Source organism: Pleurodeles waltl, chromosome 10 (genome assembly GCF_031143425.1).
Source record: "Pleurodeles waltl isolate 20211129_DDA chromosome 10, aPleWal1.hap1.20221129, whole genome shotgun sequence".
Classification (NCBI taxonomy): Eukaryota; Metazoa; Chordata; class Amphibia; order Caudata; family Salamandridae; genus Pleurodeles; species Pleurodeles waltl.
In genome coordinates this window covers 549,155,892-549,181,423 of record NC_090449.1, presented here as the reverse complement: position 1 = coordinate 549,181,423, position 25,532 = coordinate 549,155,892, and the positions used below count along the sequence as shown (strand labels likewise).

Sequence of the window (25,532 nt, the reverse complement as noted above, 5' to 3'; positions counted from 1 at the left end):
TATTTTGCATAACGTTTCCAGGCAGTATGCCCTCGTATGACAGCTCATGCAAGATACCAGCAAGGCACATTTTTCTCTAGAAGCACAATGTATTATAATTTGATGACATGTTTATGAAATTTCACCGAAACAGCTATGCAATATCAAACAGCCCTAACATCAGATGGCAGAGCACATTGCTTAGAAGAAAACGATTTATAGAGATTGGAACAAGTGGGTAGCAAGGAAACCATGGCTAGTATTTTACAGCATGTAAATAGTACATTTGGCCCTGAGTGATTTGACCAGGGTGACATAATTCACTCAAATAGTAAATAGAGCAGAGACTTCCACACTCCTCCTGGGCATGCAGTTGACAATAGTGCGGCTATCCACAAACCTTAAGTCCAGCATGAAGCATGTTGCCATGTTCACACTGTTAAGCTTTCATATCATGTTGACTACATCATTAATTTTCAATACCCAACACTGGTGGAATGTTGGATTCCGCATAACAAAATCTAACATTGCTCAGGCACGTCTTTTACCCAGAAACACACTAAGACTATTCCATCTGCTGATTTAATGGTTATGACAGAAGATGTGCAAGTAATTGGTAAAGTCGACTTCCTTTTCATTTAGACACCAATTCGTACACCCATTTTCAATGAATAGAATATAAACAACAAATAAAAGATGCAGCGGCACACAAGACATGCAACATATCATCACCAGTTGAATTAGACTCTGCAATTGAAACCTCAGAACTGCTGGGTAATTTACCCGCTTTCTGCCAAAAGGACTATGAGGACATTCCAGTGGGAGACTGTGTGCTATATGACTCCAATAAATGACATGGCATAGCATAGCAGGCCATGCAGAAGTCACTTTATTGACAGTGGATCTAAACTCTGGATTCTGCATATTTTATTGGGAATTACCTTTCGCCTGCCATGATCTTGCTTTCTTCAAAACATATTTCATTAACTTTAGCATGAATTTTAAGTGATTGCAGAAATGCAGGCATCATACATACATTTGTTTCCGATGGAATCTTTAGTTTATCCTCTAGATCCATTGCACGCTGCAAAATGATTGTTAAAATCCGCACATCAGAACTGTTCCTAACTTTATGTATTTAGATGAACAACAGAAACATGTCAATTGTCATAATATAACACAACCAGAAAATAATGAAGATTCCTTTTCCCCACACTATGGAGTATGTCTCCATTTTAACTTTGTGGTGCGTTTCCTTTTTGCTAATGATTGCTAACTTGCTGAGTTTGATTGTTACAAACAAATCAGAACCAATACACAAATAAAAATTAATTAATATTTTAATGAACTTTATAGCGTTGTCACATCTATCAACTTACTGGTAACAAAACAGTTATAGACGCTTAATCATCTCTAATGTGCTGTCAGTAGAAATAGGGTAAGACATTGAGGTCACAGGCACAACAGCAGAGCAACAACACTGCCCAAAGAGTTATTTCTGCAAATATATACTCTTACTAATATATACATTTATTCATGAAATAAATAATCATACAAAATTCGTTCGACTTAAGAATTACAAAAAAGGTGACAACCTACTTTGTACATAGCTTTGGACTTTAAGATTTTACAATACATACAGTTTGTAAGGCAATGGATTAGGCGGGCTTGTTAATTTTAGAATATATGAATATCACAGCAAGATAAAAGACAATAGCATTAGTGTGGCTCAACCGCCTGGCAAGGTCTGACAGAGAAAGAAAGGTTTATCCCAGAAGAGGGTTGATATTTTGCATGTAGTTAAATATTGCTGTAATAGATACATGGATCGTATTTCCTCATAATTTGATTGGCTGAAATACAACGCGTCTTCGTATGTACATTGTTTACATTAAATAACTGTTTTACGTTTTTGTCTATGTTTTGATATTTTGCAGTAGCCATTGGTGCAGTAGCTTCAGGTTGAGGATATACCGACTGGTGGGTGTTAGCTTGCATTCCAATTTCATTGCAGGGGCACTGAGGTTGCTCCTGTTAATACAACACATATAATTTGGTTGTGATTTCAGTGTTTTGCATGGGTTTCTTGTTCTTATTAGTAGAACCTTTAAAATGAAAACTAGAGACATGTTTGCAATGCCTACCAATATAATTTAATACTTTCATGCCATGTCTTTATTCTGTGAATATTGTATCTCAGAAGGTGAATTCGTACAAAACTTCACATCTGTTATTTTCTTATAAAAAACTAATGTCTACATTTCTTTCATAGAAAGAACACAATAATGTTTGTATAGCTATAAGTTGGATAGCAGCATTTCAGTTTTAGTGTTCTCCACTTTTTGAAGAACATGTTAGGCGATATGCAGTAAGATATTTTCAACTATCTCCTAAATGTTGCACAAATGCATATTGTGAGATGAGCTGTACCTCGAATATTCATGAATGTACATCTGCCCAGTTGGAATTAGCAGTTTCCCTCTGGCGGTATTGCAATAAGATTTGTGCTTTAACATTTGGGCTCCCAGAGGAGTAACCTCTCCTAAGTGCAGTTAAATTTTTCTCAGGTTTTCTTATAGACACATGACTCCTCCCATTTGCATTGTGTTCATTGATTGTTCTATTATGTAGTGTGTATCTATCCAAATTCCCACAATAAAGTCACAAAAACAACAGAAAGCCCACAAATTAAGAGATTGTGATAGATGAAGTGAATGCAAGCAGCATTTTTGACTCGGGAGAGAGGTTTATTTTTGACAAGTTTAGAAAGAAGATGGAAAGAATTTATAAAAGAGAAGGCAGGAATATGAATCTTAGGTAGGTATCAGGAAGGAAGGGACTGCATGGGAGCTGACAACTGGGGAGCAGGTAATAGTAAAGGCAAATGGAATTTTTGAAGAAGTCACAGAGTAGAGCCAAGGGATAACATGAAAATATTTTTATATTTTATGAGTGCATAATACAGTGATGCATGGGAAAGTATGTGTTCGAATGTAAGACGGTTGACCCCACAATCAAAAACGTAGTCATTAGACCAAAACAGGTACCAAGGTCAATTGCGCCTAACAACTTTGAGTTTCTGTGGCCATGGCTCTTCCATTCAAAGGGTTGATGCTTTCCAGCCACCTTCTTTAGATTCTTTCTGTGAACTAAATGAGGTACACATAGAAGGACTCTGGAATCCATTAATACCCTAATTCACTAAGATGGGAATTTTACTTTGTAGAGTCAATATGTAATACTGATAAGATTCAAATGTACAGGGATTCCTTTCCTAAGCCAACGCAAAGCATTTACAATAGGCAAATATGTCTGAATGGCAGCAAACACCATTATTTTGTTTATTATAGGTCTAGGCAATTCAGACTTGAGCTAGAGAGTTAGTCCAAGAATAATTTTGAAAATCATGGCTACACTATGCTATATGGAGAATGAGTGTCAACACCAAGTAAATATCAATGTACCATTTCCGTTGACACACCAACATTCTGTTAGCACCCAGTGTTTCTTTGGCTTATATATGGAAGCCACTCCTAGCAGAAAAGGTCCTCACCATGCCAATCAACATTCATGATTGCAGTCACTGGCATTTTACAGAACGGGAAACAATAGCTGCCTAAACCTATCTCCAGTACTACAGTGAAAGACCTTTCACCATTTTCATGATATAATACTGTACAATATAGCATGATTTCCGTTAGCCATTATTCTTTCATCATGCAGGACTTTTCCTTGCTACAAATTCAATGAATTACACCTGTACTATTCGCATATTTCCACAGAGGGTGAGTGAATTATGCTCCAATTTCAGGAAATATTAAGCTTGTCAGGAAATATTAAGCATGTAAGTGGGATTGGGGCCCTTTTGTACAATTGTGCACATGTGTGCGTAATACAGATTTTCGTTTAAAGCTGACTTGGTTGGCAGAGTTTTAAAAAAGGATGGTGTGGATGACTGGGAAAACGTATTTAAAGTTATTTTTATTTTTACCCAGCATAATCAATATTTCATGGGGGCCTGTGAACTATGTGTAACCCGCAGATCACTGTTTAGGTCTGGAGATTTAGTCTAACAACTTTAATTCACCTGAAGTGGCTTTTGTGTGCCCTTTTGGTGTAAAATAACACTACACAGTATAAACTGGACCAGTAGATGTTACTTATTCTGTGGGGTTTTAAATAGATGACCTATGGTACAGACAGATTTTAGCAGTGGGCAGTCATCCCACTACACTATTCTAATGACTTATTTTTCTTGAACATAAGCAATTAAAAACCTAATGTAAGGCTTTAGGATTTTTGAGTTTCCTGCCAAACGGGTGCGCAATATTCTTTGAAAGTGCTTCTGCTGACATGGCATATCATGGTGGTCCGGTCTGCATTTTTTGTATTTCAGCCCACCTCCCCCCTCCCCAAAAAAAATGCTTTTCATGTATTGGCGATTCCTCCAAATATGTGTGGGGGGGTATTTCTTTCTGCCATGGCTATCATGCCTTGCATGGAGATCCGTGCCTGGAAATTATTGCATTAGAAGGCAACCCTACTTAAGGTCAGTCTTCTGGTGCAATGGACCTGGCAGTACTCTGGCAGCTGGCCCACCACAAAGATGTTTAGAGCTGACTGAGTCATAATTTTTGTCAAATTTCCCTTTATCTCCCACCTCTAAATGAAACCTATAATTTTAAGGTCTTCTGGAAGAGGCGTTTGATTATTTTATCCATGTCTGAGGAAGTGTCACGTTGTGTCTTTTCATGACAGATGGGTTTCGGCAGTAAGAGGGAACATATCTTGGTACTGAGAGATTTCTATTACCTTTACCTCCCATTCAACCTCGAGTCCATCCTTGCTGCCTTGGGGTTTTGCCTTGGAAATTGTATTTATTGTATTTTTGGTGGTAGACATACATGACCGAATTTCACTTCAACTATAACTCATCTACTTTAGTACATGGCCTGGTGGTCAGCCTTGTTATATGCAATACATCAATATCTATGTTAACAGAACGACATGTTCATACAAAGTTGAAGCTAATATATCAGTGATGATGTATTGCTTGCGAAGGGTCTACTTTTTAGAAATCATAGGTGGTTTTAATGTTCAAGGAAATGGTGACAAGGGCCTTCTCAAGCAAAAAGAGATAACCTATTGCAGCTAAAAGACATTCTTTAACGGAGATTGTGACCCTTCATCCTCTGACAGTTGATAGGCACATAGGAGGAAAGAGGGCCATTGTGGAGAGGTGAGACAGATTTGTCAACTGTTACCATACACCCCACAGAGCGCCCGAATAGTTTTGGGGAGAAAAGAACTAAGTACAGTTCCCATCTATAGTATGTTAAACATGAAAGCATATCATTTCTTTCCTGCAAGGCATTGCCATCAGTATAGTATTAGACTACGAGTACTGCTGCTCACTGCATAAAATGTTACCCAACAAACAGTACTCATCTGGAGATGCCCTTGCCCTGTTTTAAAGGGGCATGCGATCACTCCTGATATTCTATTAACCGGTGAATGGTATGTTTACTGCAGTGAACATAAGCAAGGAATGGCCACTTGGAGAATAGATATATATATATATATATATATATATATACACACACAAATAATGTGTTTTTCAGTTTTTCAGTCCAATTGGGCTAATGTGCTTTACAGTAGTCATGGAAATGTTAAAATGTATAAGTAAAATAAGTGAACACCCACATATCTCGCCTGCAGAAAGTACTGTGTTGTCACCTACAATACATGGAGTATTCTTAAGCCTTTATGGTCCATATTGTCATAAGAACTGCTCCATCTTCTGGTGGCTATACATCCTTGTATCAGAGCTCAAGTTCCATGCTCCTGTGAGGTTTAGGGAAGCTGTTTCTGGTACTATGTTGCTTATTGATTATACACAGATATGAACCCAATACTCCTGCATCAATATTAGTTCAATCCTTTGACATGATTTGTATGGTGCATTGGTTGATTGGCTTTAATTTTCGCATTTGTCTTGCATGCTGTTAAGATATGACTGTCTCCAAGGCGCACGTCATCAGAGCTTACTTCACAGTCCCAGACTCTTCACACAATATTGTCAAAGAGGAAAATGGAAAGTCCTTGATTCTTGGAAATTAGTGCCACCGCTTGAAAGGTTCATGATGACTTGCTAATAGACTGTAACGTTGAATTGGAATAAAATGTTTTATGCACTGTTACATGATTGCAGGGTTAGCATTTAGCTGCATCTCACACTATTCAGGAAGTCCTATACTATCCAAACAAATTGCGCCTTTTTCACCATCAAAAAAGAGCTTTGTCACAAACTTATCTCAGAACATTGAGTCACTTCCGAAAACCAGTTGTAGGATTTTCAACCTATTTGCATGTGTGAACATCGTACACCCGTATGCATTCCTGGCAGCTCACGTAGCAGCACCAGTGGAAGATGCAGTGACACTTTTCTTTCCTTTTTTCAGTCCTTGTGTTGTGTCCACGTCCACAGCACAGAAGATCGCAGCCATCGATTCCATGAGACGTCACATTACAAATCCTGTCACGGGTGCCGAAAGACCCTGTCTCGGGGTTCGGCTCGCAAAAATTGGGAGAGCTTTCATAATAAACCAAATCTCTTTCAGTTGGTGGCTTGAAGAAAGTGTACTTGGGCCGGAGGGTCTCAACCCAGCCACGGGATTCTCGATGCTTCTCTACAACCATTTCAGAGGCACTGTCGTATTTGTCCTTGAGGTAGTCACCGATGACTCTGAAGTCTGGCTGCGACCACCAACATGTCTTTACTTCACAGCTTCCAGATAGCCCATGACATTTGCACTTAAGGTGCATATGATCAATGATTGACTAGAAGAGAGAAAAAGACAATTGAAGTCACTACTTTGCTTAAGAAAGCTGGTTTAGAGTATAGTAAGCCAAAATTACACACCCAACAAAATTGTATGCAACATAATTCAGTTTGTAAAGTTTTTGTTCTGGTTTTGGAACATGATGATATTTAACTCAAAGAGAAGAGTTAAAACAAAATCCAGTTGTATATTACAATAGCCAGGTTAATAACGCTGTATGCAAATACATTGACTCCACAATATTGACACCAGGGTAAGCATATAAATGGAAGCATGGATTTCCTTTTCTAACTCTACATCTACTTACCTTGGAGAAATAGTAAGAGTGGATATTGTGGAGGCGATGTATGGGTATATCTATATTATAACTTCAATATCACAACTCCCCACCCTTGAAAATATCCATAGTTTAAGGCATGAGTCTAACATGAAACCGTCACATACTCCACCCTAACAGAAATCCATAGACATGCTTATTGTGACAATCTCCCAGCCTATCCTCCAATTGTCCTTTACATCAATCCATTTACAGCAATAATCCAGAAAAAAGAGCAACTACTGAATGTGCAGTGTAAATACTACACCCTAATATATCAACCCCACTTTCAGAAATGTTGATAGTTCTAGAAAATGTTGGAATTTAACTCTGGCAAAGAACTCTAAACACTATACAGTGAAAGCTGGTAAGAACACTATTGATAAAGGCCTTTAAAAAGTAATCTCTTGCAAGCTGCTAATTTAGAATCCACCAATGCCACGTTGTGCTATGCTACTATTTCGCAACCCAGACTTCATTTTGTATTTTTTTTATTGTTGGTGATGGAAGCTATGAAATGCAACAATGAGATTTCATGAGGGTGAAAGCGCTGCACTTGCAAGAGCAAACGCTGTCGTAATGACTATTGGCCAATCATCCCTCTACTTTGCAAGCAATCATGCACCACAAATTGCATTCTAAGGAACCATGTTGATTGTGTGTTGATTTACTGCAAGGCATAAACGAGGATGGAATTAACTTCTTCTTAAACTTGAAGGGATTCAAACCCTTCATGTTTCATTGTAGTGTAACTCTTCACAGTGCCATTACCGTTCGTCCAGCCTCATTGTTGTGCCTGTTCATGGCAGAACGAGCATCGGGCCTGTTCTCTCGGGCATCTGCAAACTCTCGTGACACCATGCTCCCAAACTCCACATCCTCACTGCAGCCTCCCCACTTCCAACCTTCGCCGGGGGGGCCCTTGTGCCGCGTGTCACAACCACAGATAGTGGCTGATCCCTCAGCGCAGGATCGGGTCACAGCAAATGCAACACCAGCTGATGCAATTGCATGGACAAAGGCAGACTCTCTTGTGGCTGGAAATAGAAACATAGTGCATTAAGTAGGGTTGCTGGAAGATTTTATGAATAATCAATATCACATCATCACTGAAAAATTTCTGATTTCAAATGTAGATTCAATCGTTCAAGCTTCAAAAGCTGCCAAGACTATATACCATAATAGAAAACATTTTTTTCAAATTATGGTTAGACTTCTGGACAAGGTTTTTACTGAAGGCACAAGACTCGGTTTGCTTATAGATCTGTTGGTGGTAGACAAGGTCTTCAAGGTCCACCAAGCTGCTGTACCACTGGACTCTAGTTAGACCTTTCTCTCATGTTATCAATACTCATTTTAGCCCTTTCATGACATATCTTTTGTACGACTGGCTTTTTGCTAGGCCTCTGCTAAATTCGTGTAATTTCATTTGTAGAAATTATGTAAAATTCCCCCAAACATCATGTGAAATTACGTGAGATGCCAATGGGATACCTTACACTATTGTTATCTGCAGAATGTGTCCTTTTATGCACAATGGATGCGAGGGCACTTTTTGAGCTATAAAAAAATAGTGAACAATAGCACACAATGTGAACAACGGTCTCTTAAGTTTTATTTGTTTGCTTTGCTCCCCTGAAGTAAGTTTTTTTATTAAAACAATATCTCAATCTTGAGCATTTCACCTAATGAGCGTAACACAAAATGCTAGAAATTATACAAGATTATTCATGTGTAATTGGAATCTCGCCAAGGGCTCTAATTTTACATGTAATGCCCATTGGAATTCAGTTTCACTCAGTTGCTATTATTTCTACAAACAAGAACTTTCTCTTGTTGCTCATGGACCTTCACCCTACACATCTGTGGGTAGATATATCAATATTTCAAGCTAACTTGCTGCATTGTGTGAAATAGAAAAGGCAGGAATGCTCTGTATTTAACATGATGTGGTGCATTCACGTCCTTTCCATGAACTGGTGCACAATGTGCTGTCAACAAAGGCACACTTGCTCCATGGTGAAAGGGTGTCTGCATTGCACACAGGATAGTTTTTGGAAAAGTTTCAAGCTGCAAAAAGATATTTCTCCTCATTACACTCACCTGCGGATGCATAGCATATTGACACATTCCAGGAATGTCTACCAGGTCTACCAGGAATGGTAAATCTGGGAATACACTAAAACCAATGGGTAGATGCATGGGAAAACCCATGCTCCACACATGGAACGCCTCCCTGGGGCAGAGTAATGAACCCTAGTGAATTTTGTTGTGTTGCTCTACATTTATCAAACCACACAGGGCCACACAAAGTAGTGTTGCGTGGCCTGAAAAATCTGACTTAAGAGTTGTGTTGCCCTTGCATGGCACAAGGGCATCAAAACTCTGATAAAATCTGCCCCAGATCTTCTGGTCCACTGAATATGCTTGGCTCTTGCACTATATTTTGAACTCTTAAATTTCTTTATCCAATGTCTCTTCGTTTCTCTTCTCCATACCATAAAAAATGGAGATCTTTAGCAAACATCTGATGCAGGACTTGCACATTTTAAATTCTTAGCCTTAAGGCTGTTGTTTGTGCATAATCCTTTTGAAATGCGACCTTCAGATGACTATTCAGCAGGTCTTTAACCAAGAAAGCTGTCTACATAAAATGAACCATGCCTTGGTTAATTTGTGCAGGCGGTTGCAGATAGTGGACACTGGTAGTCATGTTTGGACCTTAGGACTTATTATGATCAGGAGACTTTGGCTCTGAGAAAAAGAGTGGAAGTCAAAAAGGGAGAATGAAAGAGGAATAAGAATAGGAAAACCATGACAAAGGTAGAAAGGAGTGATGAAAAGGACTTGCAAGAGTGAGATGGGGACAAGAAATGTGGGGTGATGGAAGAAAGTGTCATGATATGGACACAATACTAGACAACCTCGCTATTTAGCAACTCTGCTGCTCGCCAGTGGTGGCAATGGGATCCCAAGAAAAAATTTGAGTCTCTGCACTTATTTTATTTATTACTTCTTTTTTTATGAATTAAGCACTTTAGCCATGACTGGCTCGGTCATCTCATTTAACATTTCATCACACCATTGCATTAACCATTTGGTCCATTAGTTGTGCCAATACTATGTTGTTAACAGTACCACCAAAGAGGGATTTCTAAATACTTTTCAGTAGACAATGATAATTATTTACTTAATTCAGTTTTTTAGTAAACTAATTCACGGATACAGATATTTCATTCTTGACAGAGAATTTTTGATTGTTTATTAAAGCGCTTTGAAGTATCCAAAAGACAAAATATGGCACATTATGAAACTCCAAAAGTATATGAAATTAAACATAAATATTACTCCTTGGCTGCCATCAATATAAAGCTGATAAAGTGAGTATCACTGAGTAAACGTGTTATCTCTTCTTGCTTGCATATCAAAGTATCCACTTCAACAATATCAATCTTCATATGCAGAATACCCACTACCAACTATCATGAAGGTAAACTTATTACCGGAATTAGGGATTTAGGTAGTTCTTAACTCTTAACACATCTAGTTAACTTGTCAACATGTTAGTAGACTATATTGTGGAGTTGATATAAATGCAGTTTGACATTTAAAACTTGACATTTAGGTAGACCACAGGTCTTCAAACTAAGGTGGTGGGCCCCCCTACGGGGGCCTCAAGTGATCCCAGGAAGGGCACCAGGCTCTGGCCAAAAGAGGCATTATGCAGATAACACTAATTTTTTTAAGCAGAATAAAATGTACTGCATTTTTAAAAAGGTAAGAGAACTTAACTGCAATGTTTATGTAAGTCTAGACACATTTAAACATTGCAACCTAATCGAGTAATTGTGAAGGAGGCTCAATAATGTTTTTTCCACCACTCGCAGGGCACGGCATTAAAATGTTTGAAAACCACAGAGGTAGACTATCCTCCTGTATGTATACTTCACATTCAGGTGAAACAGGAATTACATAAGCCATGGAACTTGACTGTAGGACTTACCCAGACTTTCTGTTGACCTGCATGGTAGCGTAGTGAACCCTCCACTTTAGCAGCTTAAACAGGAGCTGCATCTAGGACCAATGGGCTGGCGAACTGTGCCCACTAAAACAATAATTATCTATTTATGGGCCTTTTCGTTCTGTACTGTAAAGCACTGCAAAGAAAAGCCATGCCGAGTGTTATGAATGATATACTTAGTAAAGCAAATAAAGAAATAGAAATCATGGAAAACGTAAGTATGAAAATGAAATGTAAGAAAGTAAAAAGTATGGATCCCAAAAAATGGACACATAGATAGAAAGGGGAAAGAAAGAATGGGAGGAGAAAATAAGGGTGAAAGGAAAGACCGAAACACGAAAGAAATACAGAAAAAGGTGAATTTTACAAAGAAAAAGTGAAAACAAGGTTGTAAGAGTGAATGGATTGGAGGGTGATAGGATGGATGGAAGAGTGAAAAGATCAAATTGTGAATGAATGTAAAGGTGGAGGAATGGACAAATGGGTGAAAGTAGTGTGAATGGAAGAATGAAAGGATGGATGGGTGAAAAGATTGTTGGAATATTTCACACATATATTTATTGGAGGATAGGTGAAAGGATGGATATATATATGAAAGGGTAAAAGGGAGAGTAGCTGTATTGGAGGATGGAAGAAAGAAAGAATGCGTGGATGGATAGCTGCTTGGGTGGAAAGGAGAAGAGATGGATGGATGGCTGGATGAGTGGGCGAAATAAATAAATGGTGGTACGAAAGTATGGATGGATAGATTGATATAAAGAAAGAGGATGAAAGGTTGGAGGGGAACTCTTCTAGGTTGCGCTTGTATGTTTTACATGCTTTGTGTGAATAGTGGTGTGGTTCAAGTGTGTGGTTATTTACATTTTCAGGCTACTCCCTTGATCCTTCTCCCTCTTGAAACAAACATGTTTTCTCAATGTGTCTCAGACCTCTTTGAAATATCACCCTTTTTTTTCCATCCCATTGTCTAACAAGTGGATCTCTAGAAATTGTAATTCAGCCAGTGCATCATTTTGGTGATCTGTTTTTAATCTGACAGTCATTTCTTTACCCACTGGGCATCTGACCTCCAGAACTAGCACTGCATTGCAGATGACGTACATAGATGTCATACATGGAGTAACACAACGTCTCTTTGTCTAGGGGATGTGCCTCTTAGTGTGCTGCCCACCATGCCTCTGGCAGTCACAAAAGTGTTATCATTGTGTGAACCTACCGCAATAAACAATACGTACATTGGAAACCTGTCTACTCTGGCAACCAGTCGAAGTGTGTTGATGTATTTATGCACAGCATAAGAGTTTAATCGTCTTGGAGGTATAACAAACAAAAATCCTCTTTTTGACATATGTCCAGCAGAACTTTTGTGATGTAAATAAATTTTTTAGAGCAAAGGTTGTGAAGAATGCATTGGGATACAAGAAGGTGTTGTCTCCGGAGTAAGGCTGTCCATGTCCCGGATGGACTTGTAGGGAAATAGCAAGTTTTTTGACAAATGGGAGTCTCGGAATGGCTATCAGGATTGTGGTAGACTCATGGTATAACTCTCTAATAGATGCATGGTTCCAGTGGCCCAGCAAGGGCGCTGAGGGCGTTAATGCAAGCAAGGAAAATAGCTCGCAATTTCATGGTTTCCTAGTAAAAAACAGCAATTGGGGCAATGGACCCTTCATCCATATGGGCTCTTGTGCCACTTGCTGCTGCACTATTGAGAGCTATTTTCCTACATGAAACTGGGCTCCTGTAGTTTCAGCTTGGCAGATGAGTGGAACTGTCTGTGAGGCTCATTACGAGTTTGGCAGTCGGACAAGCCAACCGCCAAACTCATGGAGAGGAGAGCGCCGCAGAGCTGGCGGTCTCCTCCTGAGCCCATTATGAGGTTTCCACTGGGCTGACCGGTGGAAACCTCTGAAATCAAAGTTTCTGCCAGTCAGCCCAGTGGAAACCATGCGGCAGCATTGGCCTTGGCTCCTCATGGAGCCAAGGCCACTGCCGTCGCAAAGAGGGGACCTCCGGCACCCTCAGAAAGCGCAATGTATGCACAGCTGACAGTGTGCATTCTGAGGGTGCTGGGCAGGGGGCCCCTGCACTGCCCACGGCATGGTAATGGGCAGTGCAGGGGCCCCCTTGTGACTCCCTGAACTGTGTTTCCTCCAGACTTTCCATGGTGGGGTCCCCGCCATGGAAAGGCTGGCGGACATGGAACTAGTGATCAAAGTGGCAGCACAGAACTCAGCACTGCTGTGGCTGACCACGACTTCGACCACCGTCATGCTGCCAGGAACCATGTTCCTGGCGGGGACGGCAGTACCCTGGTGGTCTGAATGTCAGGGTCATAATGTGGCGGTTGGACCACTAGAGTGTGGCTGTCTGACTAACACTACGAGTCTGACAGTCCTTGGACCGCCAGACTCGTAATGAGGCCCTTTGTCTTTATTCCCCACCTAGACATTTGAAGTTACACATATACACTCTATATAAAATATATAAATTAATTCACAAACTGGCAAATCCACTCACCCTTAGACCCTTCCGAGGTTAATAAACCAGAGTACCATTGATTTGGTTAAATATAAGACACTCCTCTAGAAGAACATGTTCTTTACAAATGCATCAAGTAATTTTGGTTTGTTAACCAAAAAAAGAAAGAGTGTAAGCTCTCTCACCAGCATCACACAGTGAATCCATTGTGGGGCTGAGATTTTTTAATGAGTCAATATACTAATAAGTTACACTGCAACACCTTTCATCCTACCTATTGACTTATTCTCCATATCATCATGCACTGAAGTGATATCATAAAACTTGCACCCCTTCTTTGAAGTGGAAGTTTTAAGTGAATACTGTGAGTTGATGAAGCTTATTTATAAGGCTGATACAGGCCTGTAATTGAGACCCAATTAGGGTTTATGTGTATTCCAACAGAACAAAGATTGCTGGAGCAAGTTCTAAGAGGCCTACATAGACATTGGCAAAGCGGGTAGGTCTTGCCTTTGGGACATATTAGCTTTGAAAATGGATTTTAGCCACACTGTTCAGCCATCCCAAGGCTGTGCATCCTAGCTAAAAGATCAAACATAAAAAGGTGCTATAATATGCAGCCATATCATTGTATATGCATGTGCACCACACATACCCACACCTTCAAAATGATGCAAGTAATTTTTGGATTTACCTGTTTGGATGGGTACATAAAAAATAAGTAGCGCAAAAGTATTTTGTTAAGAATGGGACGGGAAGCAACGCAGACAGAGTGGGTGGGGGAAACATTTCAGGTCGTGGATGAGGGAGGCATCACAAAGGATGTCGATGGGGAGAGACTACAGAGTGCATGGATGGGGAAACAACCGTGAGGAAACAGGTGGCAGGAAACTACAAGAAAAGCAGGGGAGTGGAAGCAACAGGAAGGGTATAGGTGGTGGGAGAAAAAACAGGCAACAGAGAGCAACATGGAATGGATGGGGAGAAGAACATGAGAAAGAAAGAAACATGGGGAAGAAGTACCCAGGGATGAGTCGAAATGGAGGTGTTCCACTGGCAACAGAGCTACATGGAGTGCGGACTTGCGGCGAGATGTACATGAGATACACAGCTGGAAAGCACATGTACAGTTGTGGTATGCTTAACCAAAGAAAAAAAAGTAGTGCTTGAAAAGCAAGCAGTGGAAGGACACAAGTAATTCATCTGTGCTCCAGGAGAGGGGCAAACACCTGAACAAGAAGGGAAGCCTACACAAGCTAATGATGAATAAATATCAAGCAAATGGAAGTGACAGTAGAGCTAAATAATGGTAAGCAATGGGTAGGCTCTAAGTACACTGTAAGCTGCTGATAGGTTTTATCGTCAAAAGACATCCTGCACTGTCAGGTAAGCAGGACTTAAAAAACACTTGTTTAGTGAGCTCTACCGTCAGGCACTTAACACTTTCAAGAATTTAAACCTGTTTGCAAAGAAGAAAGGGAGATATTGGGGTTTGACAGCCAAATTCCTACTAGCAATTAAGAGACGTGGTAGTTAGGCCTTTATAAGACAATAGTGATCCTAGGATGAGAGATTTTGATATGAGACTCCAGAGTAACAAAAAAATAAATGTTTTAGTGGAAAAGATTGCCAAAGCTAGCAAATCACTCATTGGAAGTTGAAAAGCCAAAAGTATTCAGTGAGTTCAACACCCCCCTGCACAGGAAATGAGAACGAGATAGTACTAAACTAGATGAGTGAATATTTAGACCAAGTAAGGCCTATGTATCAAGGGCAGGTATAAATAAGCATCTGGTTATGATCCTTTTTCTTATCAGCAACCCAATTCCTATAGAGAAGGCATAGGTCTGTGCTATTGCCCAGTGACATCTTTGGAACAATTTGCGATAAAACACTGAGTCAAGGTAAAATAAAAAGCGGCAACACCCATGCCATGGAAGTGATTTCGCAAACACCACGATGAAGAAATGCTGTCTCCTAATTTACTTAGTATGTTCATAACAAACTGCATTTTGTGCCTGCCTCAGAAAGATATAGGACCCTCATTACAACCCTGGCGGATGGCGGTAAAATGGAGAAAAGTACTGCCAACAGGCTGGAGGTACTTTACCCCATAATATGACATTGGTGGTTTGGCCCAAGCCAAACCGCCAATGTACCACACTGTCTGCCATGGCGGTAACGACCGCCGGGCTGGAGACTGCAGTCTTCAGCCAGGCAGCTGTCACTAGCCCGCCTGCGGGATCATGACCCCGCCTACCGCCATGGTTTTTGTGACCTCCTTACTGCCACGAAAACCATGGAGGTAGGCACTATCAGTGACAGGGAATTCCTTCCCTGTCACTGATAGGGGTCTTCCCTGCCCACCTCCCCCTCCCCTGGTTTCCACCCTAACCCCCCTCCCGCTCCAGACCTCCCCACAACATACAAGAACTTTCATGCACCATTGAACACACACACATACCCACACATACTCACATTCATCCACACATGCATACATCCATAGACACACACATCCACACACACTGACATACATACATGCACACACGCATGCACACAACACAACATTCACGCACTCACACATCCATACACCCACACATGGACAACACGAATCTCAGACCCGCATACACGCACGCACAAACATACACACACACACACATAACATCCCCCACCCTACTCCCCTGTCGGAGCACCCGACTTACCTGATTGCAGGGGGTCCTCCGGCAGGAGATGGGATGAGGCGCTGCTGCCAGTAGCAGTGCCCGCCAGCAGAACACCACCAGGCCATATCATGTGTCATGATACAGTTGATGGTGGTCTACTGGCGTGGCCCTGCTGATGGCAGCAGCGCCACCTTACCTCCATCCGCCACCATGGTGCCATTATTTGGCAGGTGGCTGGTAGCTGCAGCGACGGTCTTTTGGCGGCCATCACCGCGGCGGTAGGCAGTATATACCGCCAATGTTGTAATGAGGGCCATAGTGTGTTTTATGATACTTGGGGCAATGGTAACATTTTCCATGTGTATTCTGTCAGAGAATCAATTTGCAGTAGGGCTGGGCTGGATTTCAGAACATAATCAGGGGGCCTTTTCTGACTCAGAGGAATTTAAATGGACTGCATATTTTTGGGTGCAAGACAAGCAAAGTACTGTGTTTGCTCCTGAGTCTAAAAAGGAGGATAATTTCACCTTTTCTGTCAGATGTAATCACTTTCTAAGAGATGAGCTGATTCCTCATTTTAACCAAAAGCTTTCTTCAGTGACAGCACAATGGTTTTTCTGTACTCATGCTGCAACTGGAATATGCTTCTATTAGCATTAGTTAGCGCAATGCTAGAAATGGTGCAGGGCCTGTGTCATAATATTGGGCAGCCAATGTCTAAACTGGTGAAGCCCAGGACAGTAGCTATCAGTGGGGCAGGAACTGCAGCTACACTGTAGTCTAGAGGCCTGGAGGGTACAGAGAAAATGATTACTGCTTTTTGTTACTAGTCATCCAGTAGTGTGGGGTCCATGGCACCCTTCCTACGCCATTGGTGAAGCCCTGGGGTCTATAGCTTCCTTTATTTTAATTTAATGAAGGCCTGCCCGTGCGGGGAGTATTGGAGGTCAGAGGATTACCCTGGATGACGACCCGGATTCCCATGGGTAACACATCAAGGGTCTGTGTCAAAAGAACATGGGAGGCAAGCCACCACAGCAAAGGGTGGGGGTTGGTATTGCCAGCCAGAAGTGAAGGTGGGGGGCACCAGAAATCCTACAAATTAAGTAGTACCAACTTGAAATAAAAGGATAAAGCAATTGGCCACATCCCTTGAACTAAGCAATAGAGGGCATCCAGGGGGCAATTTGTCTATGCCCCTGGAGAGATGGCCCACATTAGCGATTGCCAACTTCAACCCACCCACCCTAACCTAATGGAAAAGAAAAGAAGGTTAAGTTGTTGCAGTGACATGAGCCATAAACTGGTGATCAGGCTCATGATAATGGGAAAGACTGACCAATGGGAGAGGATGGGTTTCAGCATTGGGCCTCTGGATGCCAAACAACAGGGCCAGCTAAAATGGAGATAGGTGGAGTTATTCGAAGCAGACACAACACTCACCCCACAACCCAAAAAGGTGGCAAAAAATCTTGGAATTATAATTAATGATAACCTCACAATGAGAGAGCAGGTAGGCCCCACTTGTGGCACCTGCTTTGGAATCATGTGCATGCTTAGAAACGTTTTTCAGTGGTTACCTCTTCACACTAGAAGAACTCTCACTCAGGCCCTCGTGGTCAGTATTTTGGACTATGGAAATGCACTTTTGGTTGGAGTGCAGCAATGAATCACTGCTATCAGATCATCAGGTGGTTCAGAGTACTGCTTCATGCCCAGTCTGCAAACTTCCCTCCCGATCCCCCGACAGCTCACCTTAAAATCTCTTCATTGGCTTCCAGTCAGGAAAAGAACCATCATTAAAATCTTGTACTTGGTGCACAAATCCCTATCTGGCAAGGGCCCTGTGTATCTTCATAACAAACTTCATTCTCATGTCTTTATTAGAAATTTGAGATCAAAAGACCAACTTCTGCTCTGTGCCCGCAGTATTCGCCTAGCTAAATATGGCAGTGGATCTTTTTCCTATCTTGGCCCACATCATTGGAATAGACTACCTCTACACATCCGTGCTAGTCCTGACTTCACAAAACCTGACTCTTAGTTTTCCTGCTTTTCATTCCCTTTCCTGGTCATTGGAAGAAGATTATTGCCATGCTTGATATTCTATTTAGCATAAATAAATACTTAAGTTGCTTTGCCCTGCCTGTGAGTGGACCATGTATTGTGAACATAGAAATAAACTGCAGCCAGTTGTACTCCGAACAGGTCTCCATCTTTACTTTCTTAAAGGAAAGGACTGGGGTTCTTGACTGAGTTGTCTGAGTATTTGAGTTATAGTGTTCCATTGAGCTTGCGTTTTTTGTAACAGAGACAGGAATAGGAACATGAGGATATTTTTCTGGGTTTGTGAGTTAGACAGCTTTTCACATTGTACACCCCAGGAATTGAAAACGTCTGCTACCAAGCAAAGGGAGCAGTCAGAAAGGTGAAAAGAGCTGCACGGTCTGTGGCCATTAGGATCACCTTCAGCTTAAAAAAGGCAACGTTGAATTCTGCGAGACTGGAAGAAAGTGCACAAATAGGATTGCCTTGTCCCACCTGAGAATGGAATGTCGGCCTCTCTGACAAGTGCCCCCTCCCTTCTTGACACTGCGTGGTTGGTATGGCAAATCGTCCTTATTACCTGCTGGGGTGAATGAATCCCCCTTTGTCCTACCACTGTCACGCCGCGTTAGGCCAACAATGGACCCAGATATTTTATATGAAATTCGCCCTCACCAGTGATTAGCAAGGAGCAACTAAGTCATAGCAACGTAGAAGTATGCATTGGCCAGGGCCCGTTGTCAGCCGTATGGGAAATCCCCATTCACATGGTTTAATAAAGCAATCGAAAGGGCGTGTGAATTGTGAAAAGCATTTTCACTTTTCTCTTTAGCTTAATCTCATGGCCGCTGGGATATTGTGCTGTGAGGAGACCGCAGCAGGGGAGTGGGGAGAACTACACTGGGTCTGCTATCAGCTCGCTCTCTGTATTTTTACAGAGCCCCCACTTATCTGCACGTTAATGATATACCGGCCTTATTGCCTCCCCGCAACCAGGAAAAACACGCACCCCATGAAAAGGATGAACTCCGAAAACATCCTAAATGGGGCGGCGATTACTTTTCCAAGGGTCGAAGGTCATGACCTGGATCCTGCGAGAACACCCCCACTTTCTGGAAGTCGAATCTGCATATCCTCTAACTAAATTATGTTAAATTTGGCCATTTACTCGCTCAGTGGGTACAAGGGATTGTGTTTTTAAAGATGTTTTTTTTTTTTTTTTTAACAGAAACAGTGTTTTTAGCAAGGTGAACTTGGTTAAATATTTTCGGTAGGAAGTGGCCAGAGAGAACGATGTCTCTGTGTAGCAGTCCTGTGGATGCCAGGGCGGAAGCGGGACGCAATTGGGAAGACGTGGAAGGTGTTTTTTTTTTTTAGTTCCATGCCCAGTTTTATTTATTTCTATTCACCGTGTTAGTGCAAATGTTGCTTGTGATACCGCAGACACCATCGTTGAAATTTTAGGACAGTGCAAACAGGGATTTGGCACGCATCCCAAGTTCTCTGAGTAAGAGGGGAGCAGCGATATTGCAGTACAATTTTGCTTCTTGAAATGAGAACTATCTACTTACTTCATCTTCATTGTATTCCAGTAACGTTTGTCATTTTGGGACCAGATTAGCAAATTGTCCTTGGGAACAAAATGGGCATTTAGACATGCTTTGCACTCTTATGACCGTGTTCTAAATATTGCTACCCATGCATGAACTAGGCGTTTGCTTCCATTTTTACACTTATGAACAAGTTTGGAATGCAGAGGGGCAGGTGATGAGCTACACACACCTGCTTTGGTTTCATATTAGTGATTGATGCCTTAGTCTTGGTTGCAGGATTTTAGTACATTGCACATGTGGATGAGCCTACTGAAGTTAAAACTGGGGACTTTTCGTTTGCAGATGCTGTTTTTAATTACCTGTCTCGGTTGCTTGGTGATAGGGATGTGCCAGAACGGAACAAGATTTTCTTTACACATGAGAAACAATGAGGCCAAAACTGGTCCGGGATTTCTTAAATTCACATTCAGAGGAGATGTCGGCTTGCCGGTCAAGATGGGCTGACGCTTCAGGATTGGGACTAAAATAGATTTTCAAATGGCTGATCCCTTTCCATAATGGTGAGCAAAAAACAACGGAATGGAATGGTGCTGAGAGTAATACCAGTGATTACTATTAGTTAAACATGTAGTCTATCACATTTTTATTTTGTTCAGTGATCCTTGGCTGAGCAGATACAGTTTAGTAGCTTGGTGATAATGCCAGATTCTAGCTTGGCTGCTTAGTATAAGAGCACTGTACATCTCCGTCAGCTCTTTAATGTGACCCCTGTGCACATCGTTCTGGTGCTGTGCTTATGTGGCATGGTTGCTTGATAAATGCACTGAACACAATTGGCTTTCATGTCTGACTTTAGAAAGGTGCACACCTGATTTAGTTACTTAGCATAGGTGGTGTGCACATATGACTTGTTCACTTCCTGTTAGTGCTGTATACACCCGGTTTAGTTGCCTGGTGTCAGTGGTGTGCACATTTCTTTTGCTTGCTTGATGTCATTTGAAACACGTTTTAGTTGCTTTTTTATTGCAAGTGAAGACCTGTCTCTGTAATTCGATTATAGTGCTGGACAATGTCTTATCTGCTTAATGTAAGTGCTTTACACAACTGAATCACCTCCTTGATGTTAGTGCGGTCTACATCTCTATCATGCCCTTTGTGTTAGAGCCGTGCACTTTTTGAATGATTCCTTGATGCGACTGATGTGCATATCTAGCACTGGTTTGAGTTTATTCCTATACGCATCTGACTGAGTTGTTTAGGTTCAGTAAATATCATTTATGCAGAAGTGCACAGCTCTGAAATGTTCAGTACAGGTTTGGGCAACCTGTGCACAATGCACAAATCCATGATGCCCTGGTGGCACCTGTATGTTTTGATGTAGGCGGCTGAACAGCACACCATTGTCCAACCACACTTTAATGAATATGCAGGGCAAGGCCCACACCTGGCTTTGGTAATTTCACTACGACTGCAGTTTGGAAAGAAGCTTCAGTTTCTAGCATTGGGGACCTCAACAATCCAGAGAACGTGCCTTGAAGAGCCCTCCCTTAGAGTGTCTGAGATTGCTCATGTTCACTTCTGACCTGTAATAGGTCTGGTGTTGTCTGGCAGCCTTTAGCTTTGACAGTGCTTAGTTTGTTTCATCATTGCTTGTTAGGGTCGAGCGCGCAAGCACTCTGGCCTGTTGTATTGTGTCTATGGGCTTTTAACCACACCCACTACTGCTATTCATTCTTTGTTGTGCTTGTCTTAAATGCTTTAATTTTATTGGTGCATTTTGTGAAATGCCCCTCCTTTGAGTGCTAAGTTCCCTACCATGCAATTTCACTAAGTGAACATTTTTGTTGGCCATCACACTACTTCACGCTTCCTCCTGTTACAGCGTGTGATGGCCCCTCCTCTGGTTTCGGTTTGGCTTTTAATCCCAGTCGCGATCCTTTCTAGACATTAACGCAGGGAGGCAATAACTCTCGCGCTCACGCTCATGGTGGCCATGCCACTTTGAATTGACTTGCTTCTGTCAACAGTTTTGCTTTTCATTTTCAATTTATGTGGCACGAAAAGTCCAGTTAGGAATTTACAACACTAATAGCTCCAACCTGAACAAATGCGAGACCTATTGCTTTGCAAATGCTTGTTTTACACTTAGTTCTGGTGAGATCGGCCTGACCCTCACAAATATATACAAAAAATGCCCAAAAGCAAAAATATTTTTTTCTATAAAAGCACATAATGGCATTGTAGCCTTTTGCACAACGGGAACTGCTATGTGTGCAAATGGGCTTCTGGTAAACAAGCAAAAAGCTGACACTCACAGTAGAGTTAGCCAATCGTTGAAGTGGGCTGATCAATTGCTCCATGCTGTATACTGTAGCAGGTGGAAGAAAAATTGGGAGTGATGCAACGACAGACCAATGGATGAAGAGAGATGGCTGATGGTTCTCATAAGTATGTATATTATGTGTATAATTTTAGCAAAAATTCAAAGGCTTTGGCTAACATCAGACTTAAAACGAAAACGTTAATTGGTCCGTAGGTAAATATGTTCTCTAATAATGAACAACCATGTTTGACGAATGTTTTTCAATGCAGTGTTGATGTTTGATTTTAGTCCTATTTATAATCTATACGACCGAACATTTTACTCAGAAAAGTTGGGACGTTTGTGATTATGCCAGGTTGAGATTGTGGAACTCAGTGTCACCAGGTATGTAAGTAGTTTACTATCAGGCTCAGCACTTGCCATGACAGCTCTCTCTCCAAGAATGCACATGATTTCAAGAATATACAGCATGACCTGCAAACTTTAGTCGAATAGGGTTAGCCCTTCTCATAAAATCATTGGCTGCAAAGTCTGTGTAGGCGCGGGTAATGATAATGAGTCTGCAGCCATAGTCATTGAACCCCTTCTGGGGGACCCCTTGCTCCAGACATCAAGGCTTGGAATGCAGCTCGGTGATGGATGACGCTAGCTACAGCTCCTGCGAGCACATTTCACTTTTAAGGCCGCGAAGGAAAAAGACTGCCTTTCAATGCCTGTGTCTGTGTGTGGGTGTGTTTGTATCTAGACTGCTCAGTGGGTACGCACATTCCCACAGAACAATAGGGTGGCTAATTTGCTCCCTCCCTCCCAGCCACCCTACTATTAGCTTTTGTTTCAGAACAAACTCCCACGGTAGGCCTTGGCACCAATATATTGCTCAAATGGTCCTTTAAGTGCCATGCTTGCAATGTTAGCCACACCAGGAATCTGCTGTGCAGACAGTCAGCAAACCCAATCAATTTTGTAGTCCGCAGGGAGTGTATGGACGTCTCCGATGTTGTAGGAAAACTGCCCAGTTAGCCTATTTCACTTAAAACCATAGAAAAGCAAGTAATGATGTCCAAGAGATTACATCCTGCCTACGTATTGACACACTTGACACATACCCAACATGGTTTCCTGCTTTACCCATGAATAGTTGATAATATTTAAATATTGACTTCCATTAGTTTCACTTCCTACTTGCTTTATATTTGTATTTATGTATAAAATTCATGCGATTATAGGCTATGAGTCCTTCTTTGACTTTATTGATCTTTGCTATTACATGCATTTACTTTTTGTGTCATTGCTCTAAGGTGTAATTTATTTGACTTCCATTATATATATTTTTTTGGAAATGACCCCAAAGTATCCCTCATCCTTCTTTTTATGGCATTTCTTGGGATTATCTGATGACGTTGTTACCTTTACGATGGGACAGAGACAGTGTTGAATTTGTTCTGGTGATTCCAAGTGGTGGGCGCTGGCACTAATGCTTATGGATTGGGACATACACTTTATTCCAGAGGAAGCAACAAAAAGACAGTAAAGGAAGAAAGAAGGAGTAAGAGCAAGAGAGGAAAATATTAAGAAAGAAAGAAAGCCGATGTGTAAAAGAACCAATAAGAGTAAGATAAAAAGGCAAGAAGAAAGAGGCATTAGGTAGAGTCAAGAAGTGGTGGCAGCCTTGGAATTCGGCAATAACCGCACACGCAAATGCCATTGGCGGGGCTCTTAATATAAACATTGGGCCGAGGCAATTATGTTTTTTTTAAAGATGTCAGGCACATTTTGCCAAATGAGATCAATAAGCTTTCTGTAGCATCAACGTGATGTTGTCAGATATTAAACACCCTCCATTAAATGGCTTCGAAACAATGTCTATAAGTGACTGAACTGCTCAGTTAATTGGTTGTTAAAATATACAAGAAGATAATCCCTTTTGGTACAAATCACATTTCAGAGTATGAAGACCAGAATTAACTTCAATTTTTCAAAATCTCTGAACTTTACTCCTGGTTTTCAAACATCCCGTGTCTTCTGCAGAGATCTATGTTCTGAAGGCGTGACCCAGAAGCACAGACACTCTCCCTCACACAAAAAGGGACACTGCCACTCGCAAGGGTTTCATGAATGTTAAACTCAAATTAACAAGCTCTGTCCTTGGAAGCGAAAAGGAATCGGAGGCCCGGTAACAAAGCAGTTAATCCATCTAGCTTGACCTCTGACATTATTAGAGGTCGCGGTGACCCTAATCCAATCAGATTGATTAACTAGAGTTGAGTCCCCATAAGCTGACCCCCCTCTGTCCGCCTATTTAGTACAGGCTGAACACTAGGAGAGATGTGCTGTTATTTACACCACAATGGGACTGAACAGGGAACCTGTTTCATTGCCAGGGAGTTAAAGTCCCATTACTTCTCAACCCCCATTCTTCAATAGTTCATTAAAAGATGCTCCTCCACAATAACTGCAGGCCATTTTTCAGCCTAGCTGGCAGGTTTAGTGCCCCCTTCCAATCCTGGGTCGATGAAAGTAGGAATGAGAGCAAGTATATGCTTTGTAGGGTTAGTGTCTGTTTGGAGGGTCCTACGTTACTCATGGCGTTAACAAACCCGTTTCTGAACTTGTTTGATTTCCTTCTGGTGACTGTTATTGCTCAGCCTTCGAAAAAGCAGATGGGAAAATGTCATCTAATTGGTATCCAACTATGCAATATCCAGCAGACACACACTCCAGTCTGTCTCCCCCCCCCCCTCCCAAGTACTATTCGTTTGGGTCATCCTGCACCACATGTTGAAACCACATTGATGTGGTTCTTGGTGTTTCTTCCGTTTGCTTTTTTGTCTTCTTCTATTTGCACTTCTCGGGGAAGATCACTCCCTTTCCTAAATCTAACTTCCGAAAAACAGTTGTTCGATTGATCATCCTATTTCTTAGCAACTGTCGAGCTCCTTGCACCTCTGCCTCCCTAGAGATCTTACTCAGCATTTTTAGATTATAAAAATGCTGTTGCTGATCTGATGCAGGACCTCCCTGTTCAGTCTTCCATCTCAGGGAATCTTGCTACATTACATTGACTTTTGGTTGTCAAATCCTCCATTTTCAAATCCTTTTGTTTATGCGAACGTGCAGATTAGAACCTGGACCATTCTATATTCTACCTTCAGTGGCATTTACTTCCTTTTATACCTGCTACACAGTATCCTTTGGGTTTTGCCAAGCTTTTACAAATTTCAAGGCTTAAGGGTATGCTAACCAGCTACTGCTTTTTCATATCCCTTGCTAGCAAACATTGGACTTCCTTACGACCTGCTAACCTTACC

The 25,532-nt window shown here is 41.5% G+C and overlaps 1 protein-coding gene across 2 annotated transcripts in view; it reads right to left on the bottom strand.

The window, feature by feature from the left end:
• Window positions 1-1,301: 1,301 nt before the first annotated feature.
• The window catches only part of WNT3A (Wnt family member 3A), a 205,221-nt gene continuing 180,990 nt past the window's right edge, over window positions 1,302-25,532 (bottom strand). For both annotated transcript variants that reach the window (XM_069210981.1, XM_069210980.1), the window contains 2 exons: window positions 7,909-8,174; window positions 1,302-6,819 (listed from right to left, as the gene is read on the bottom strand). In XM_069210981.1, coding sequence (XP_069067082.1) covers window positions 6,340-6,819; window positions 7,909-8,174 — 746 coding nt within the window. In that variant the 3' untranslated portion in view covers window positions 1,302-6,339. The remainder of the gene's footprint in view (window positions 6,820-7,908; window positions 8,175-25,532) is intronic.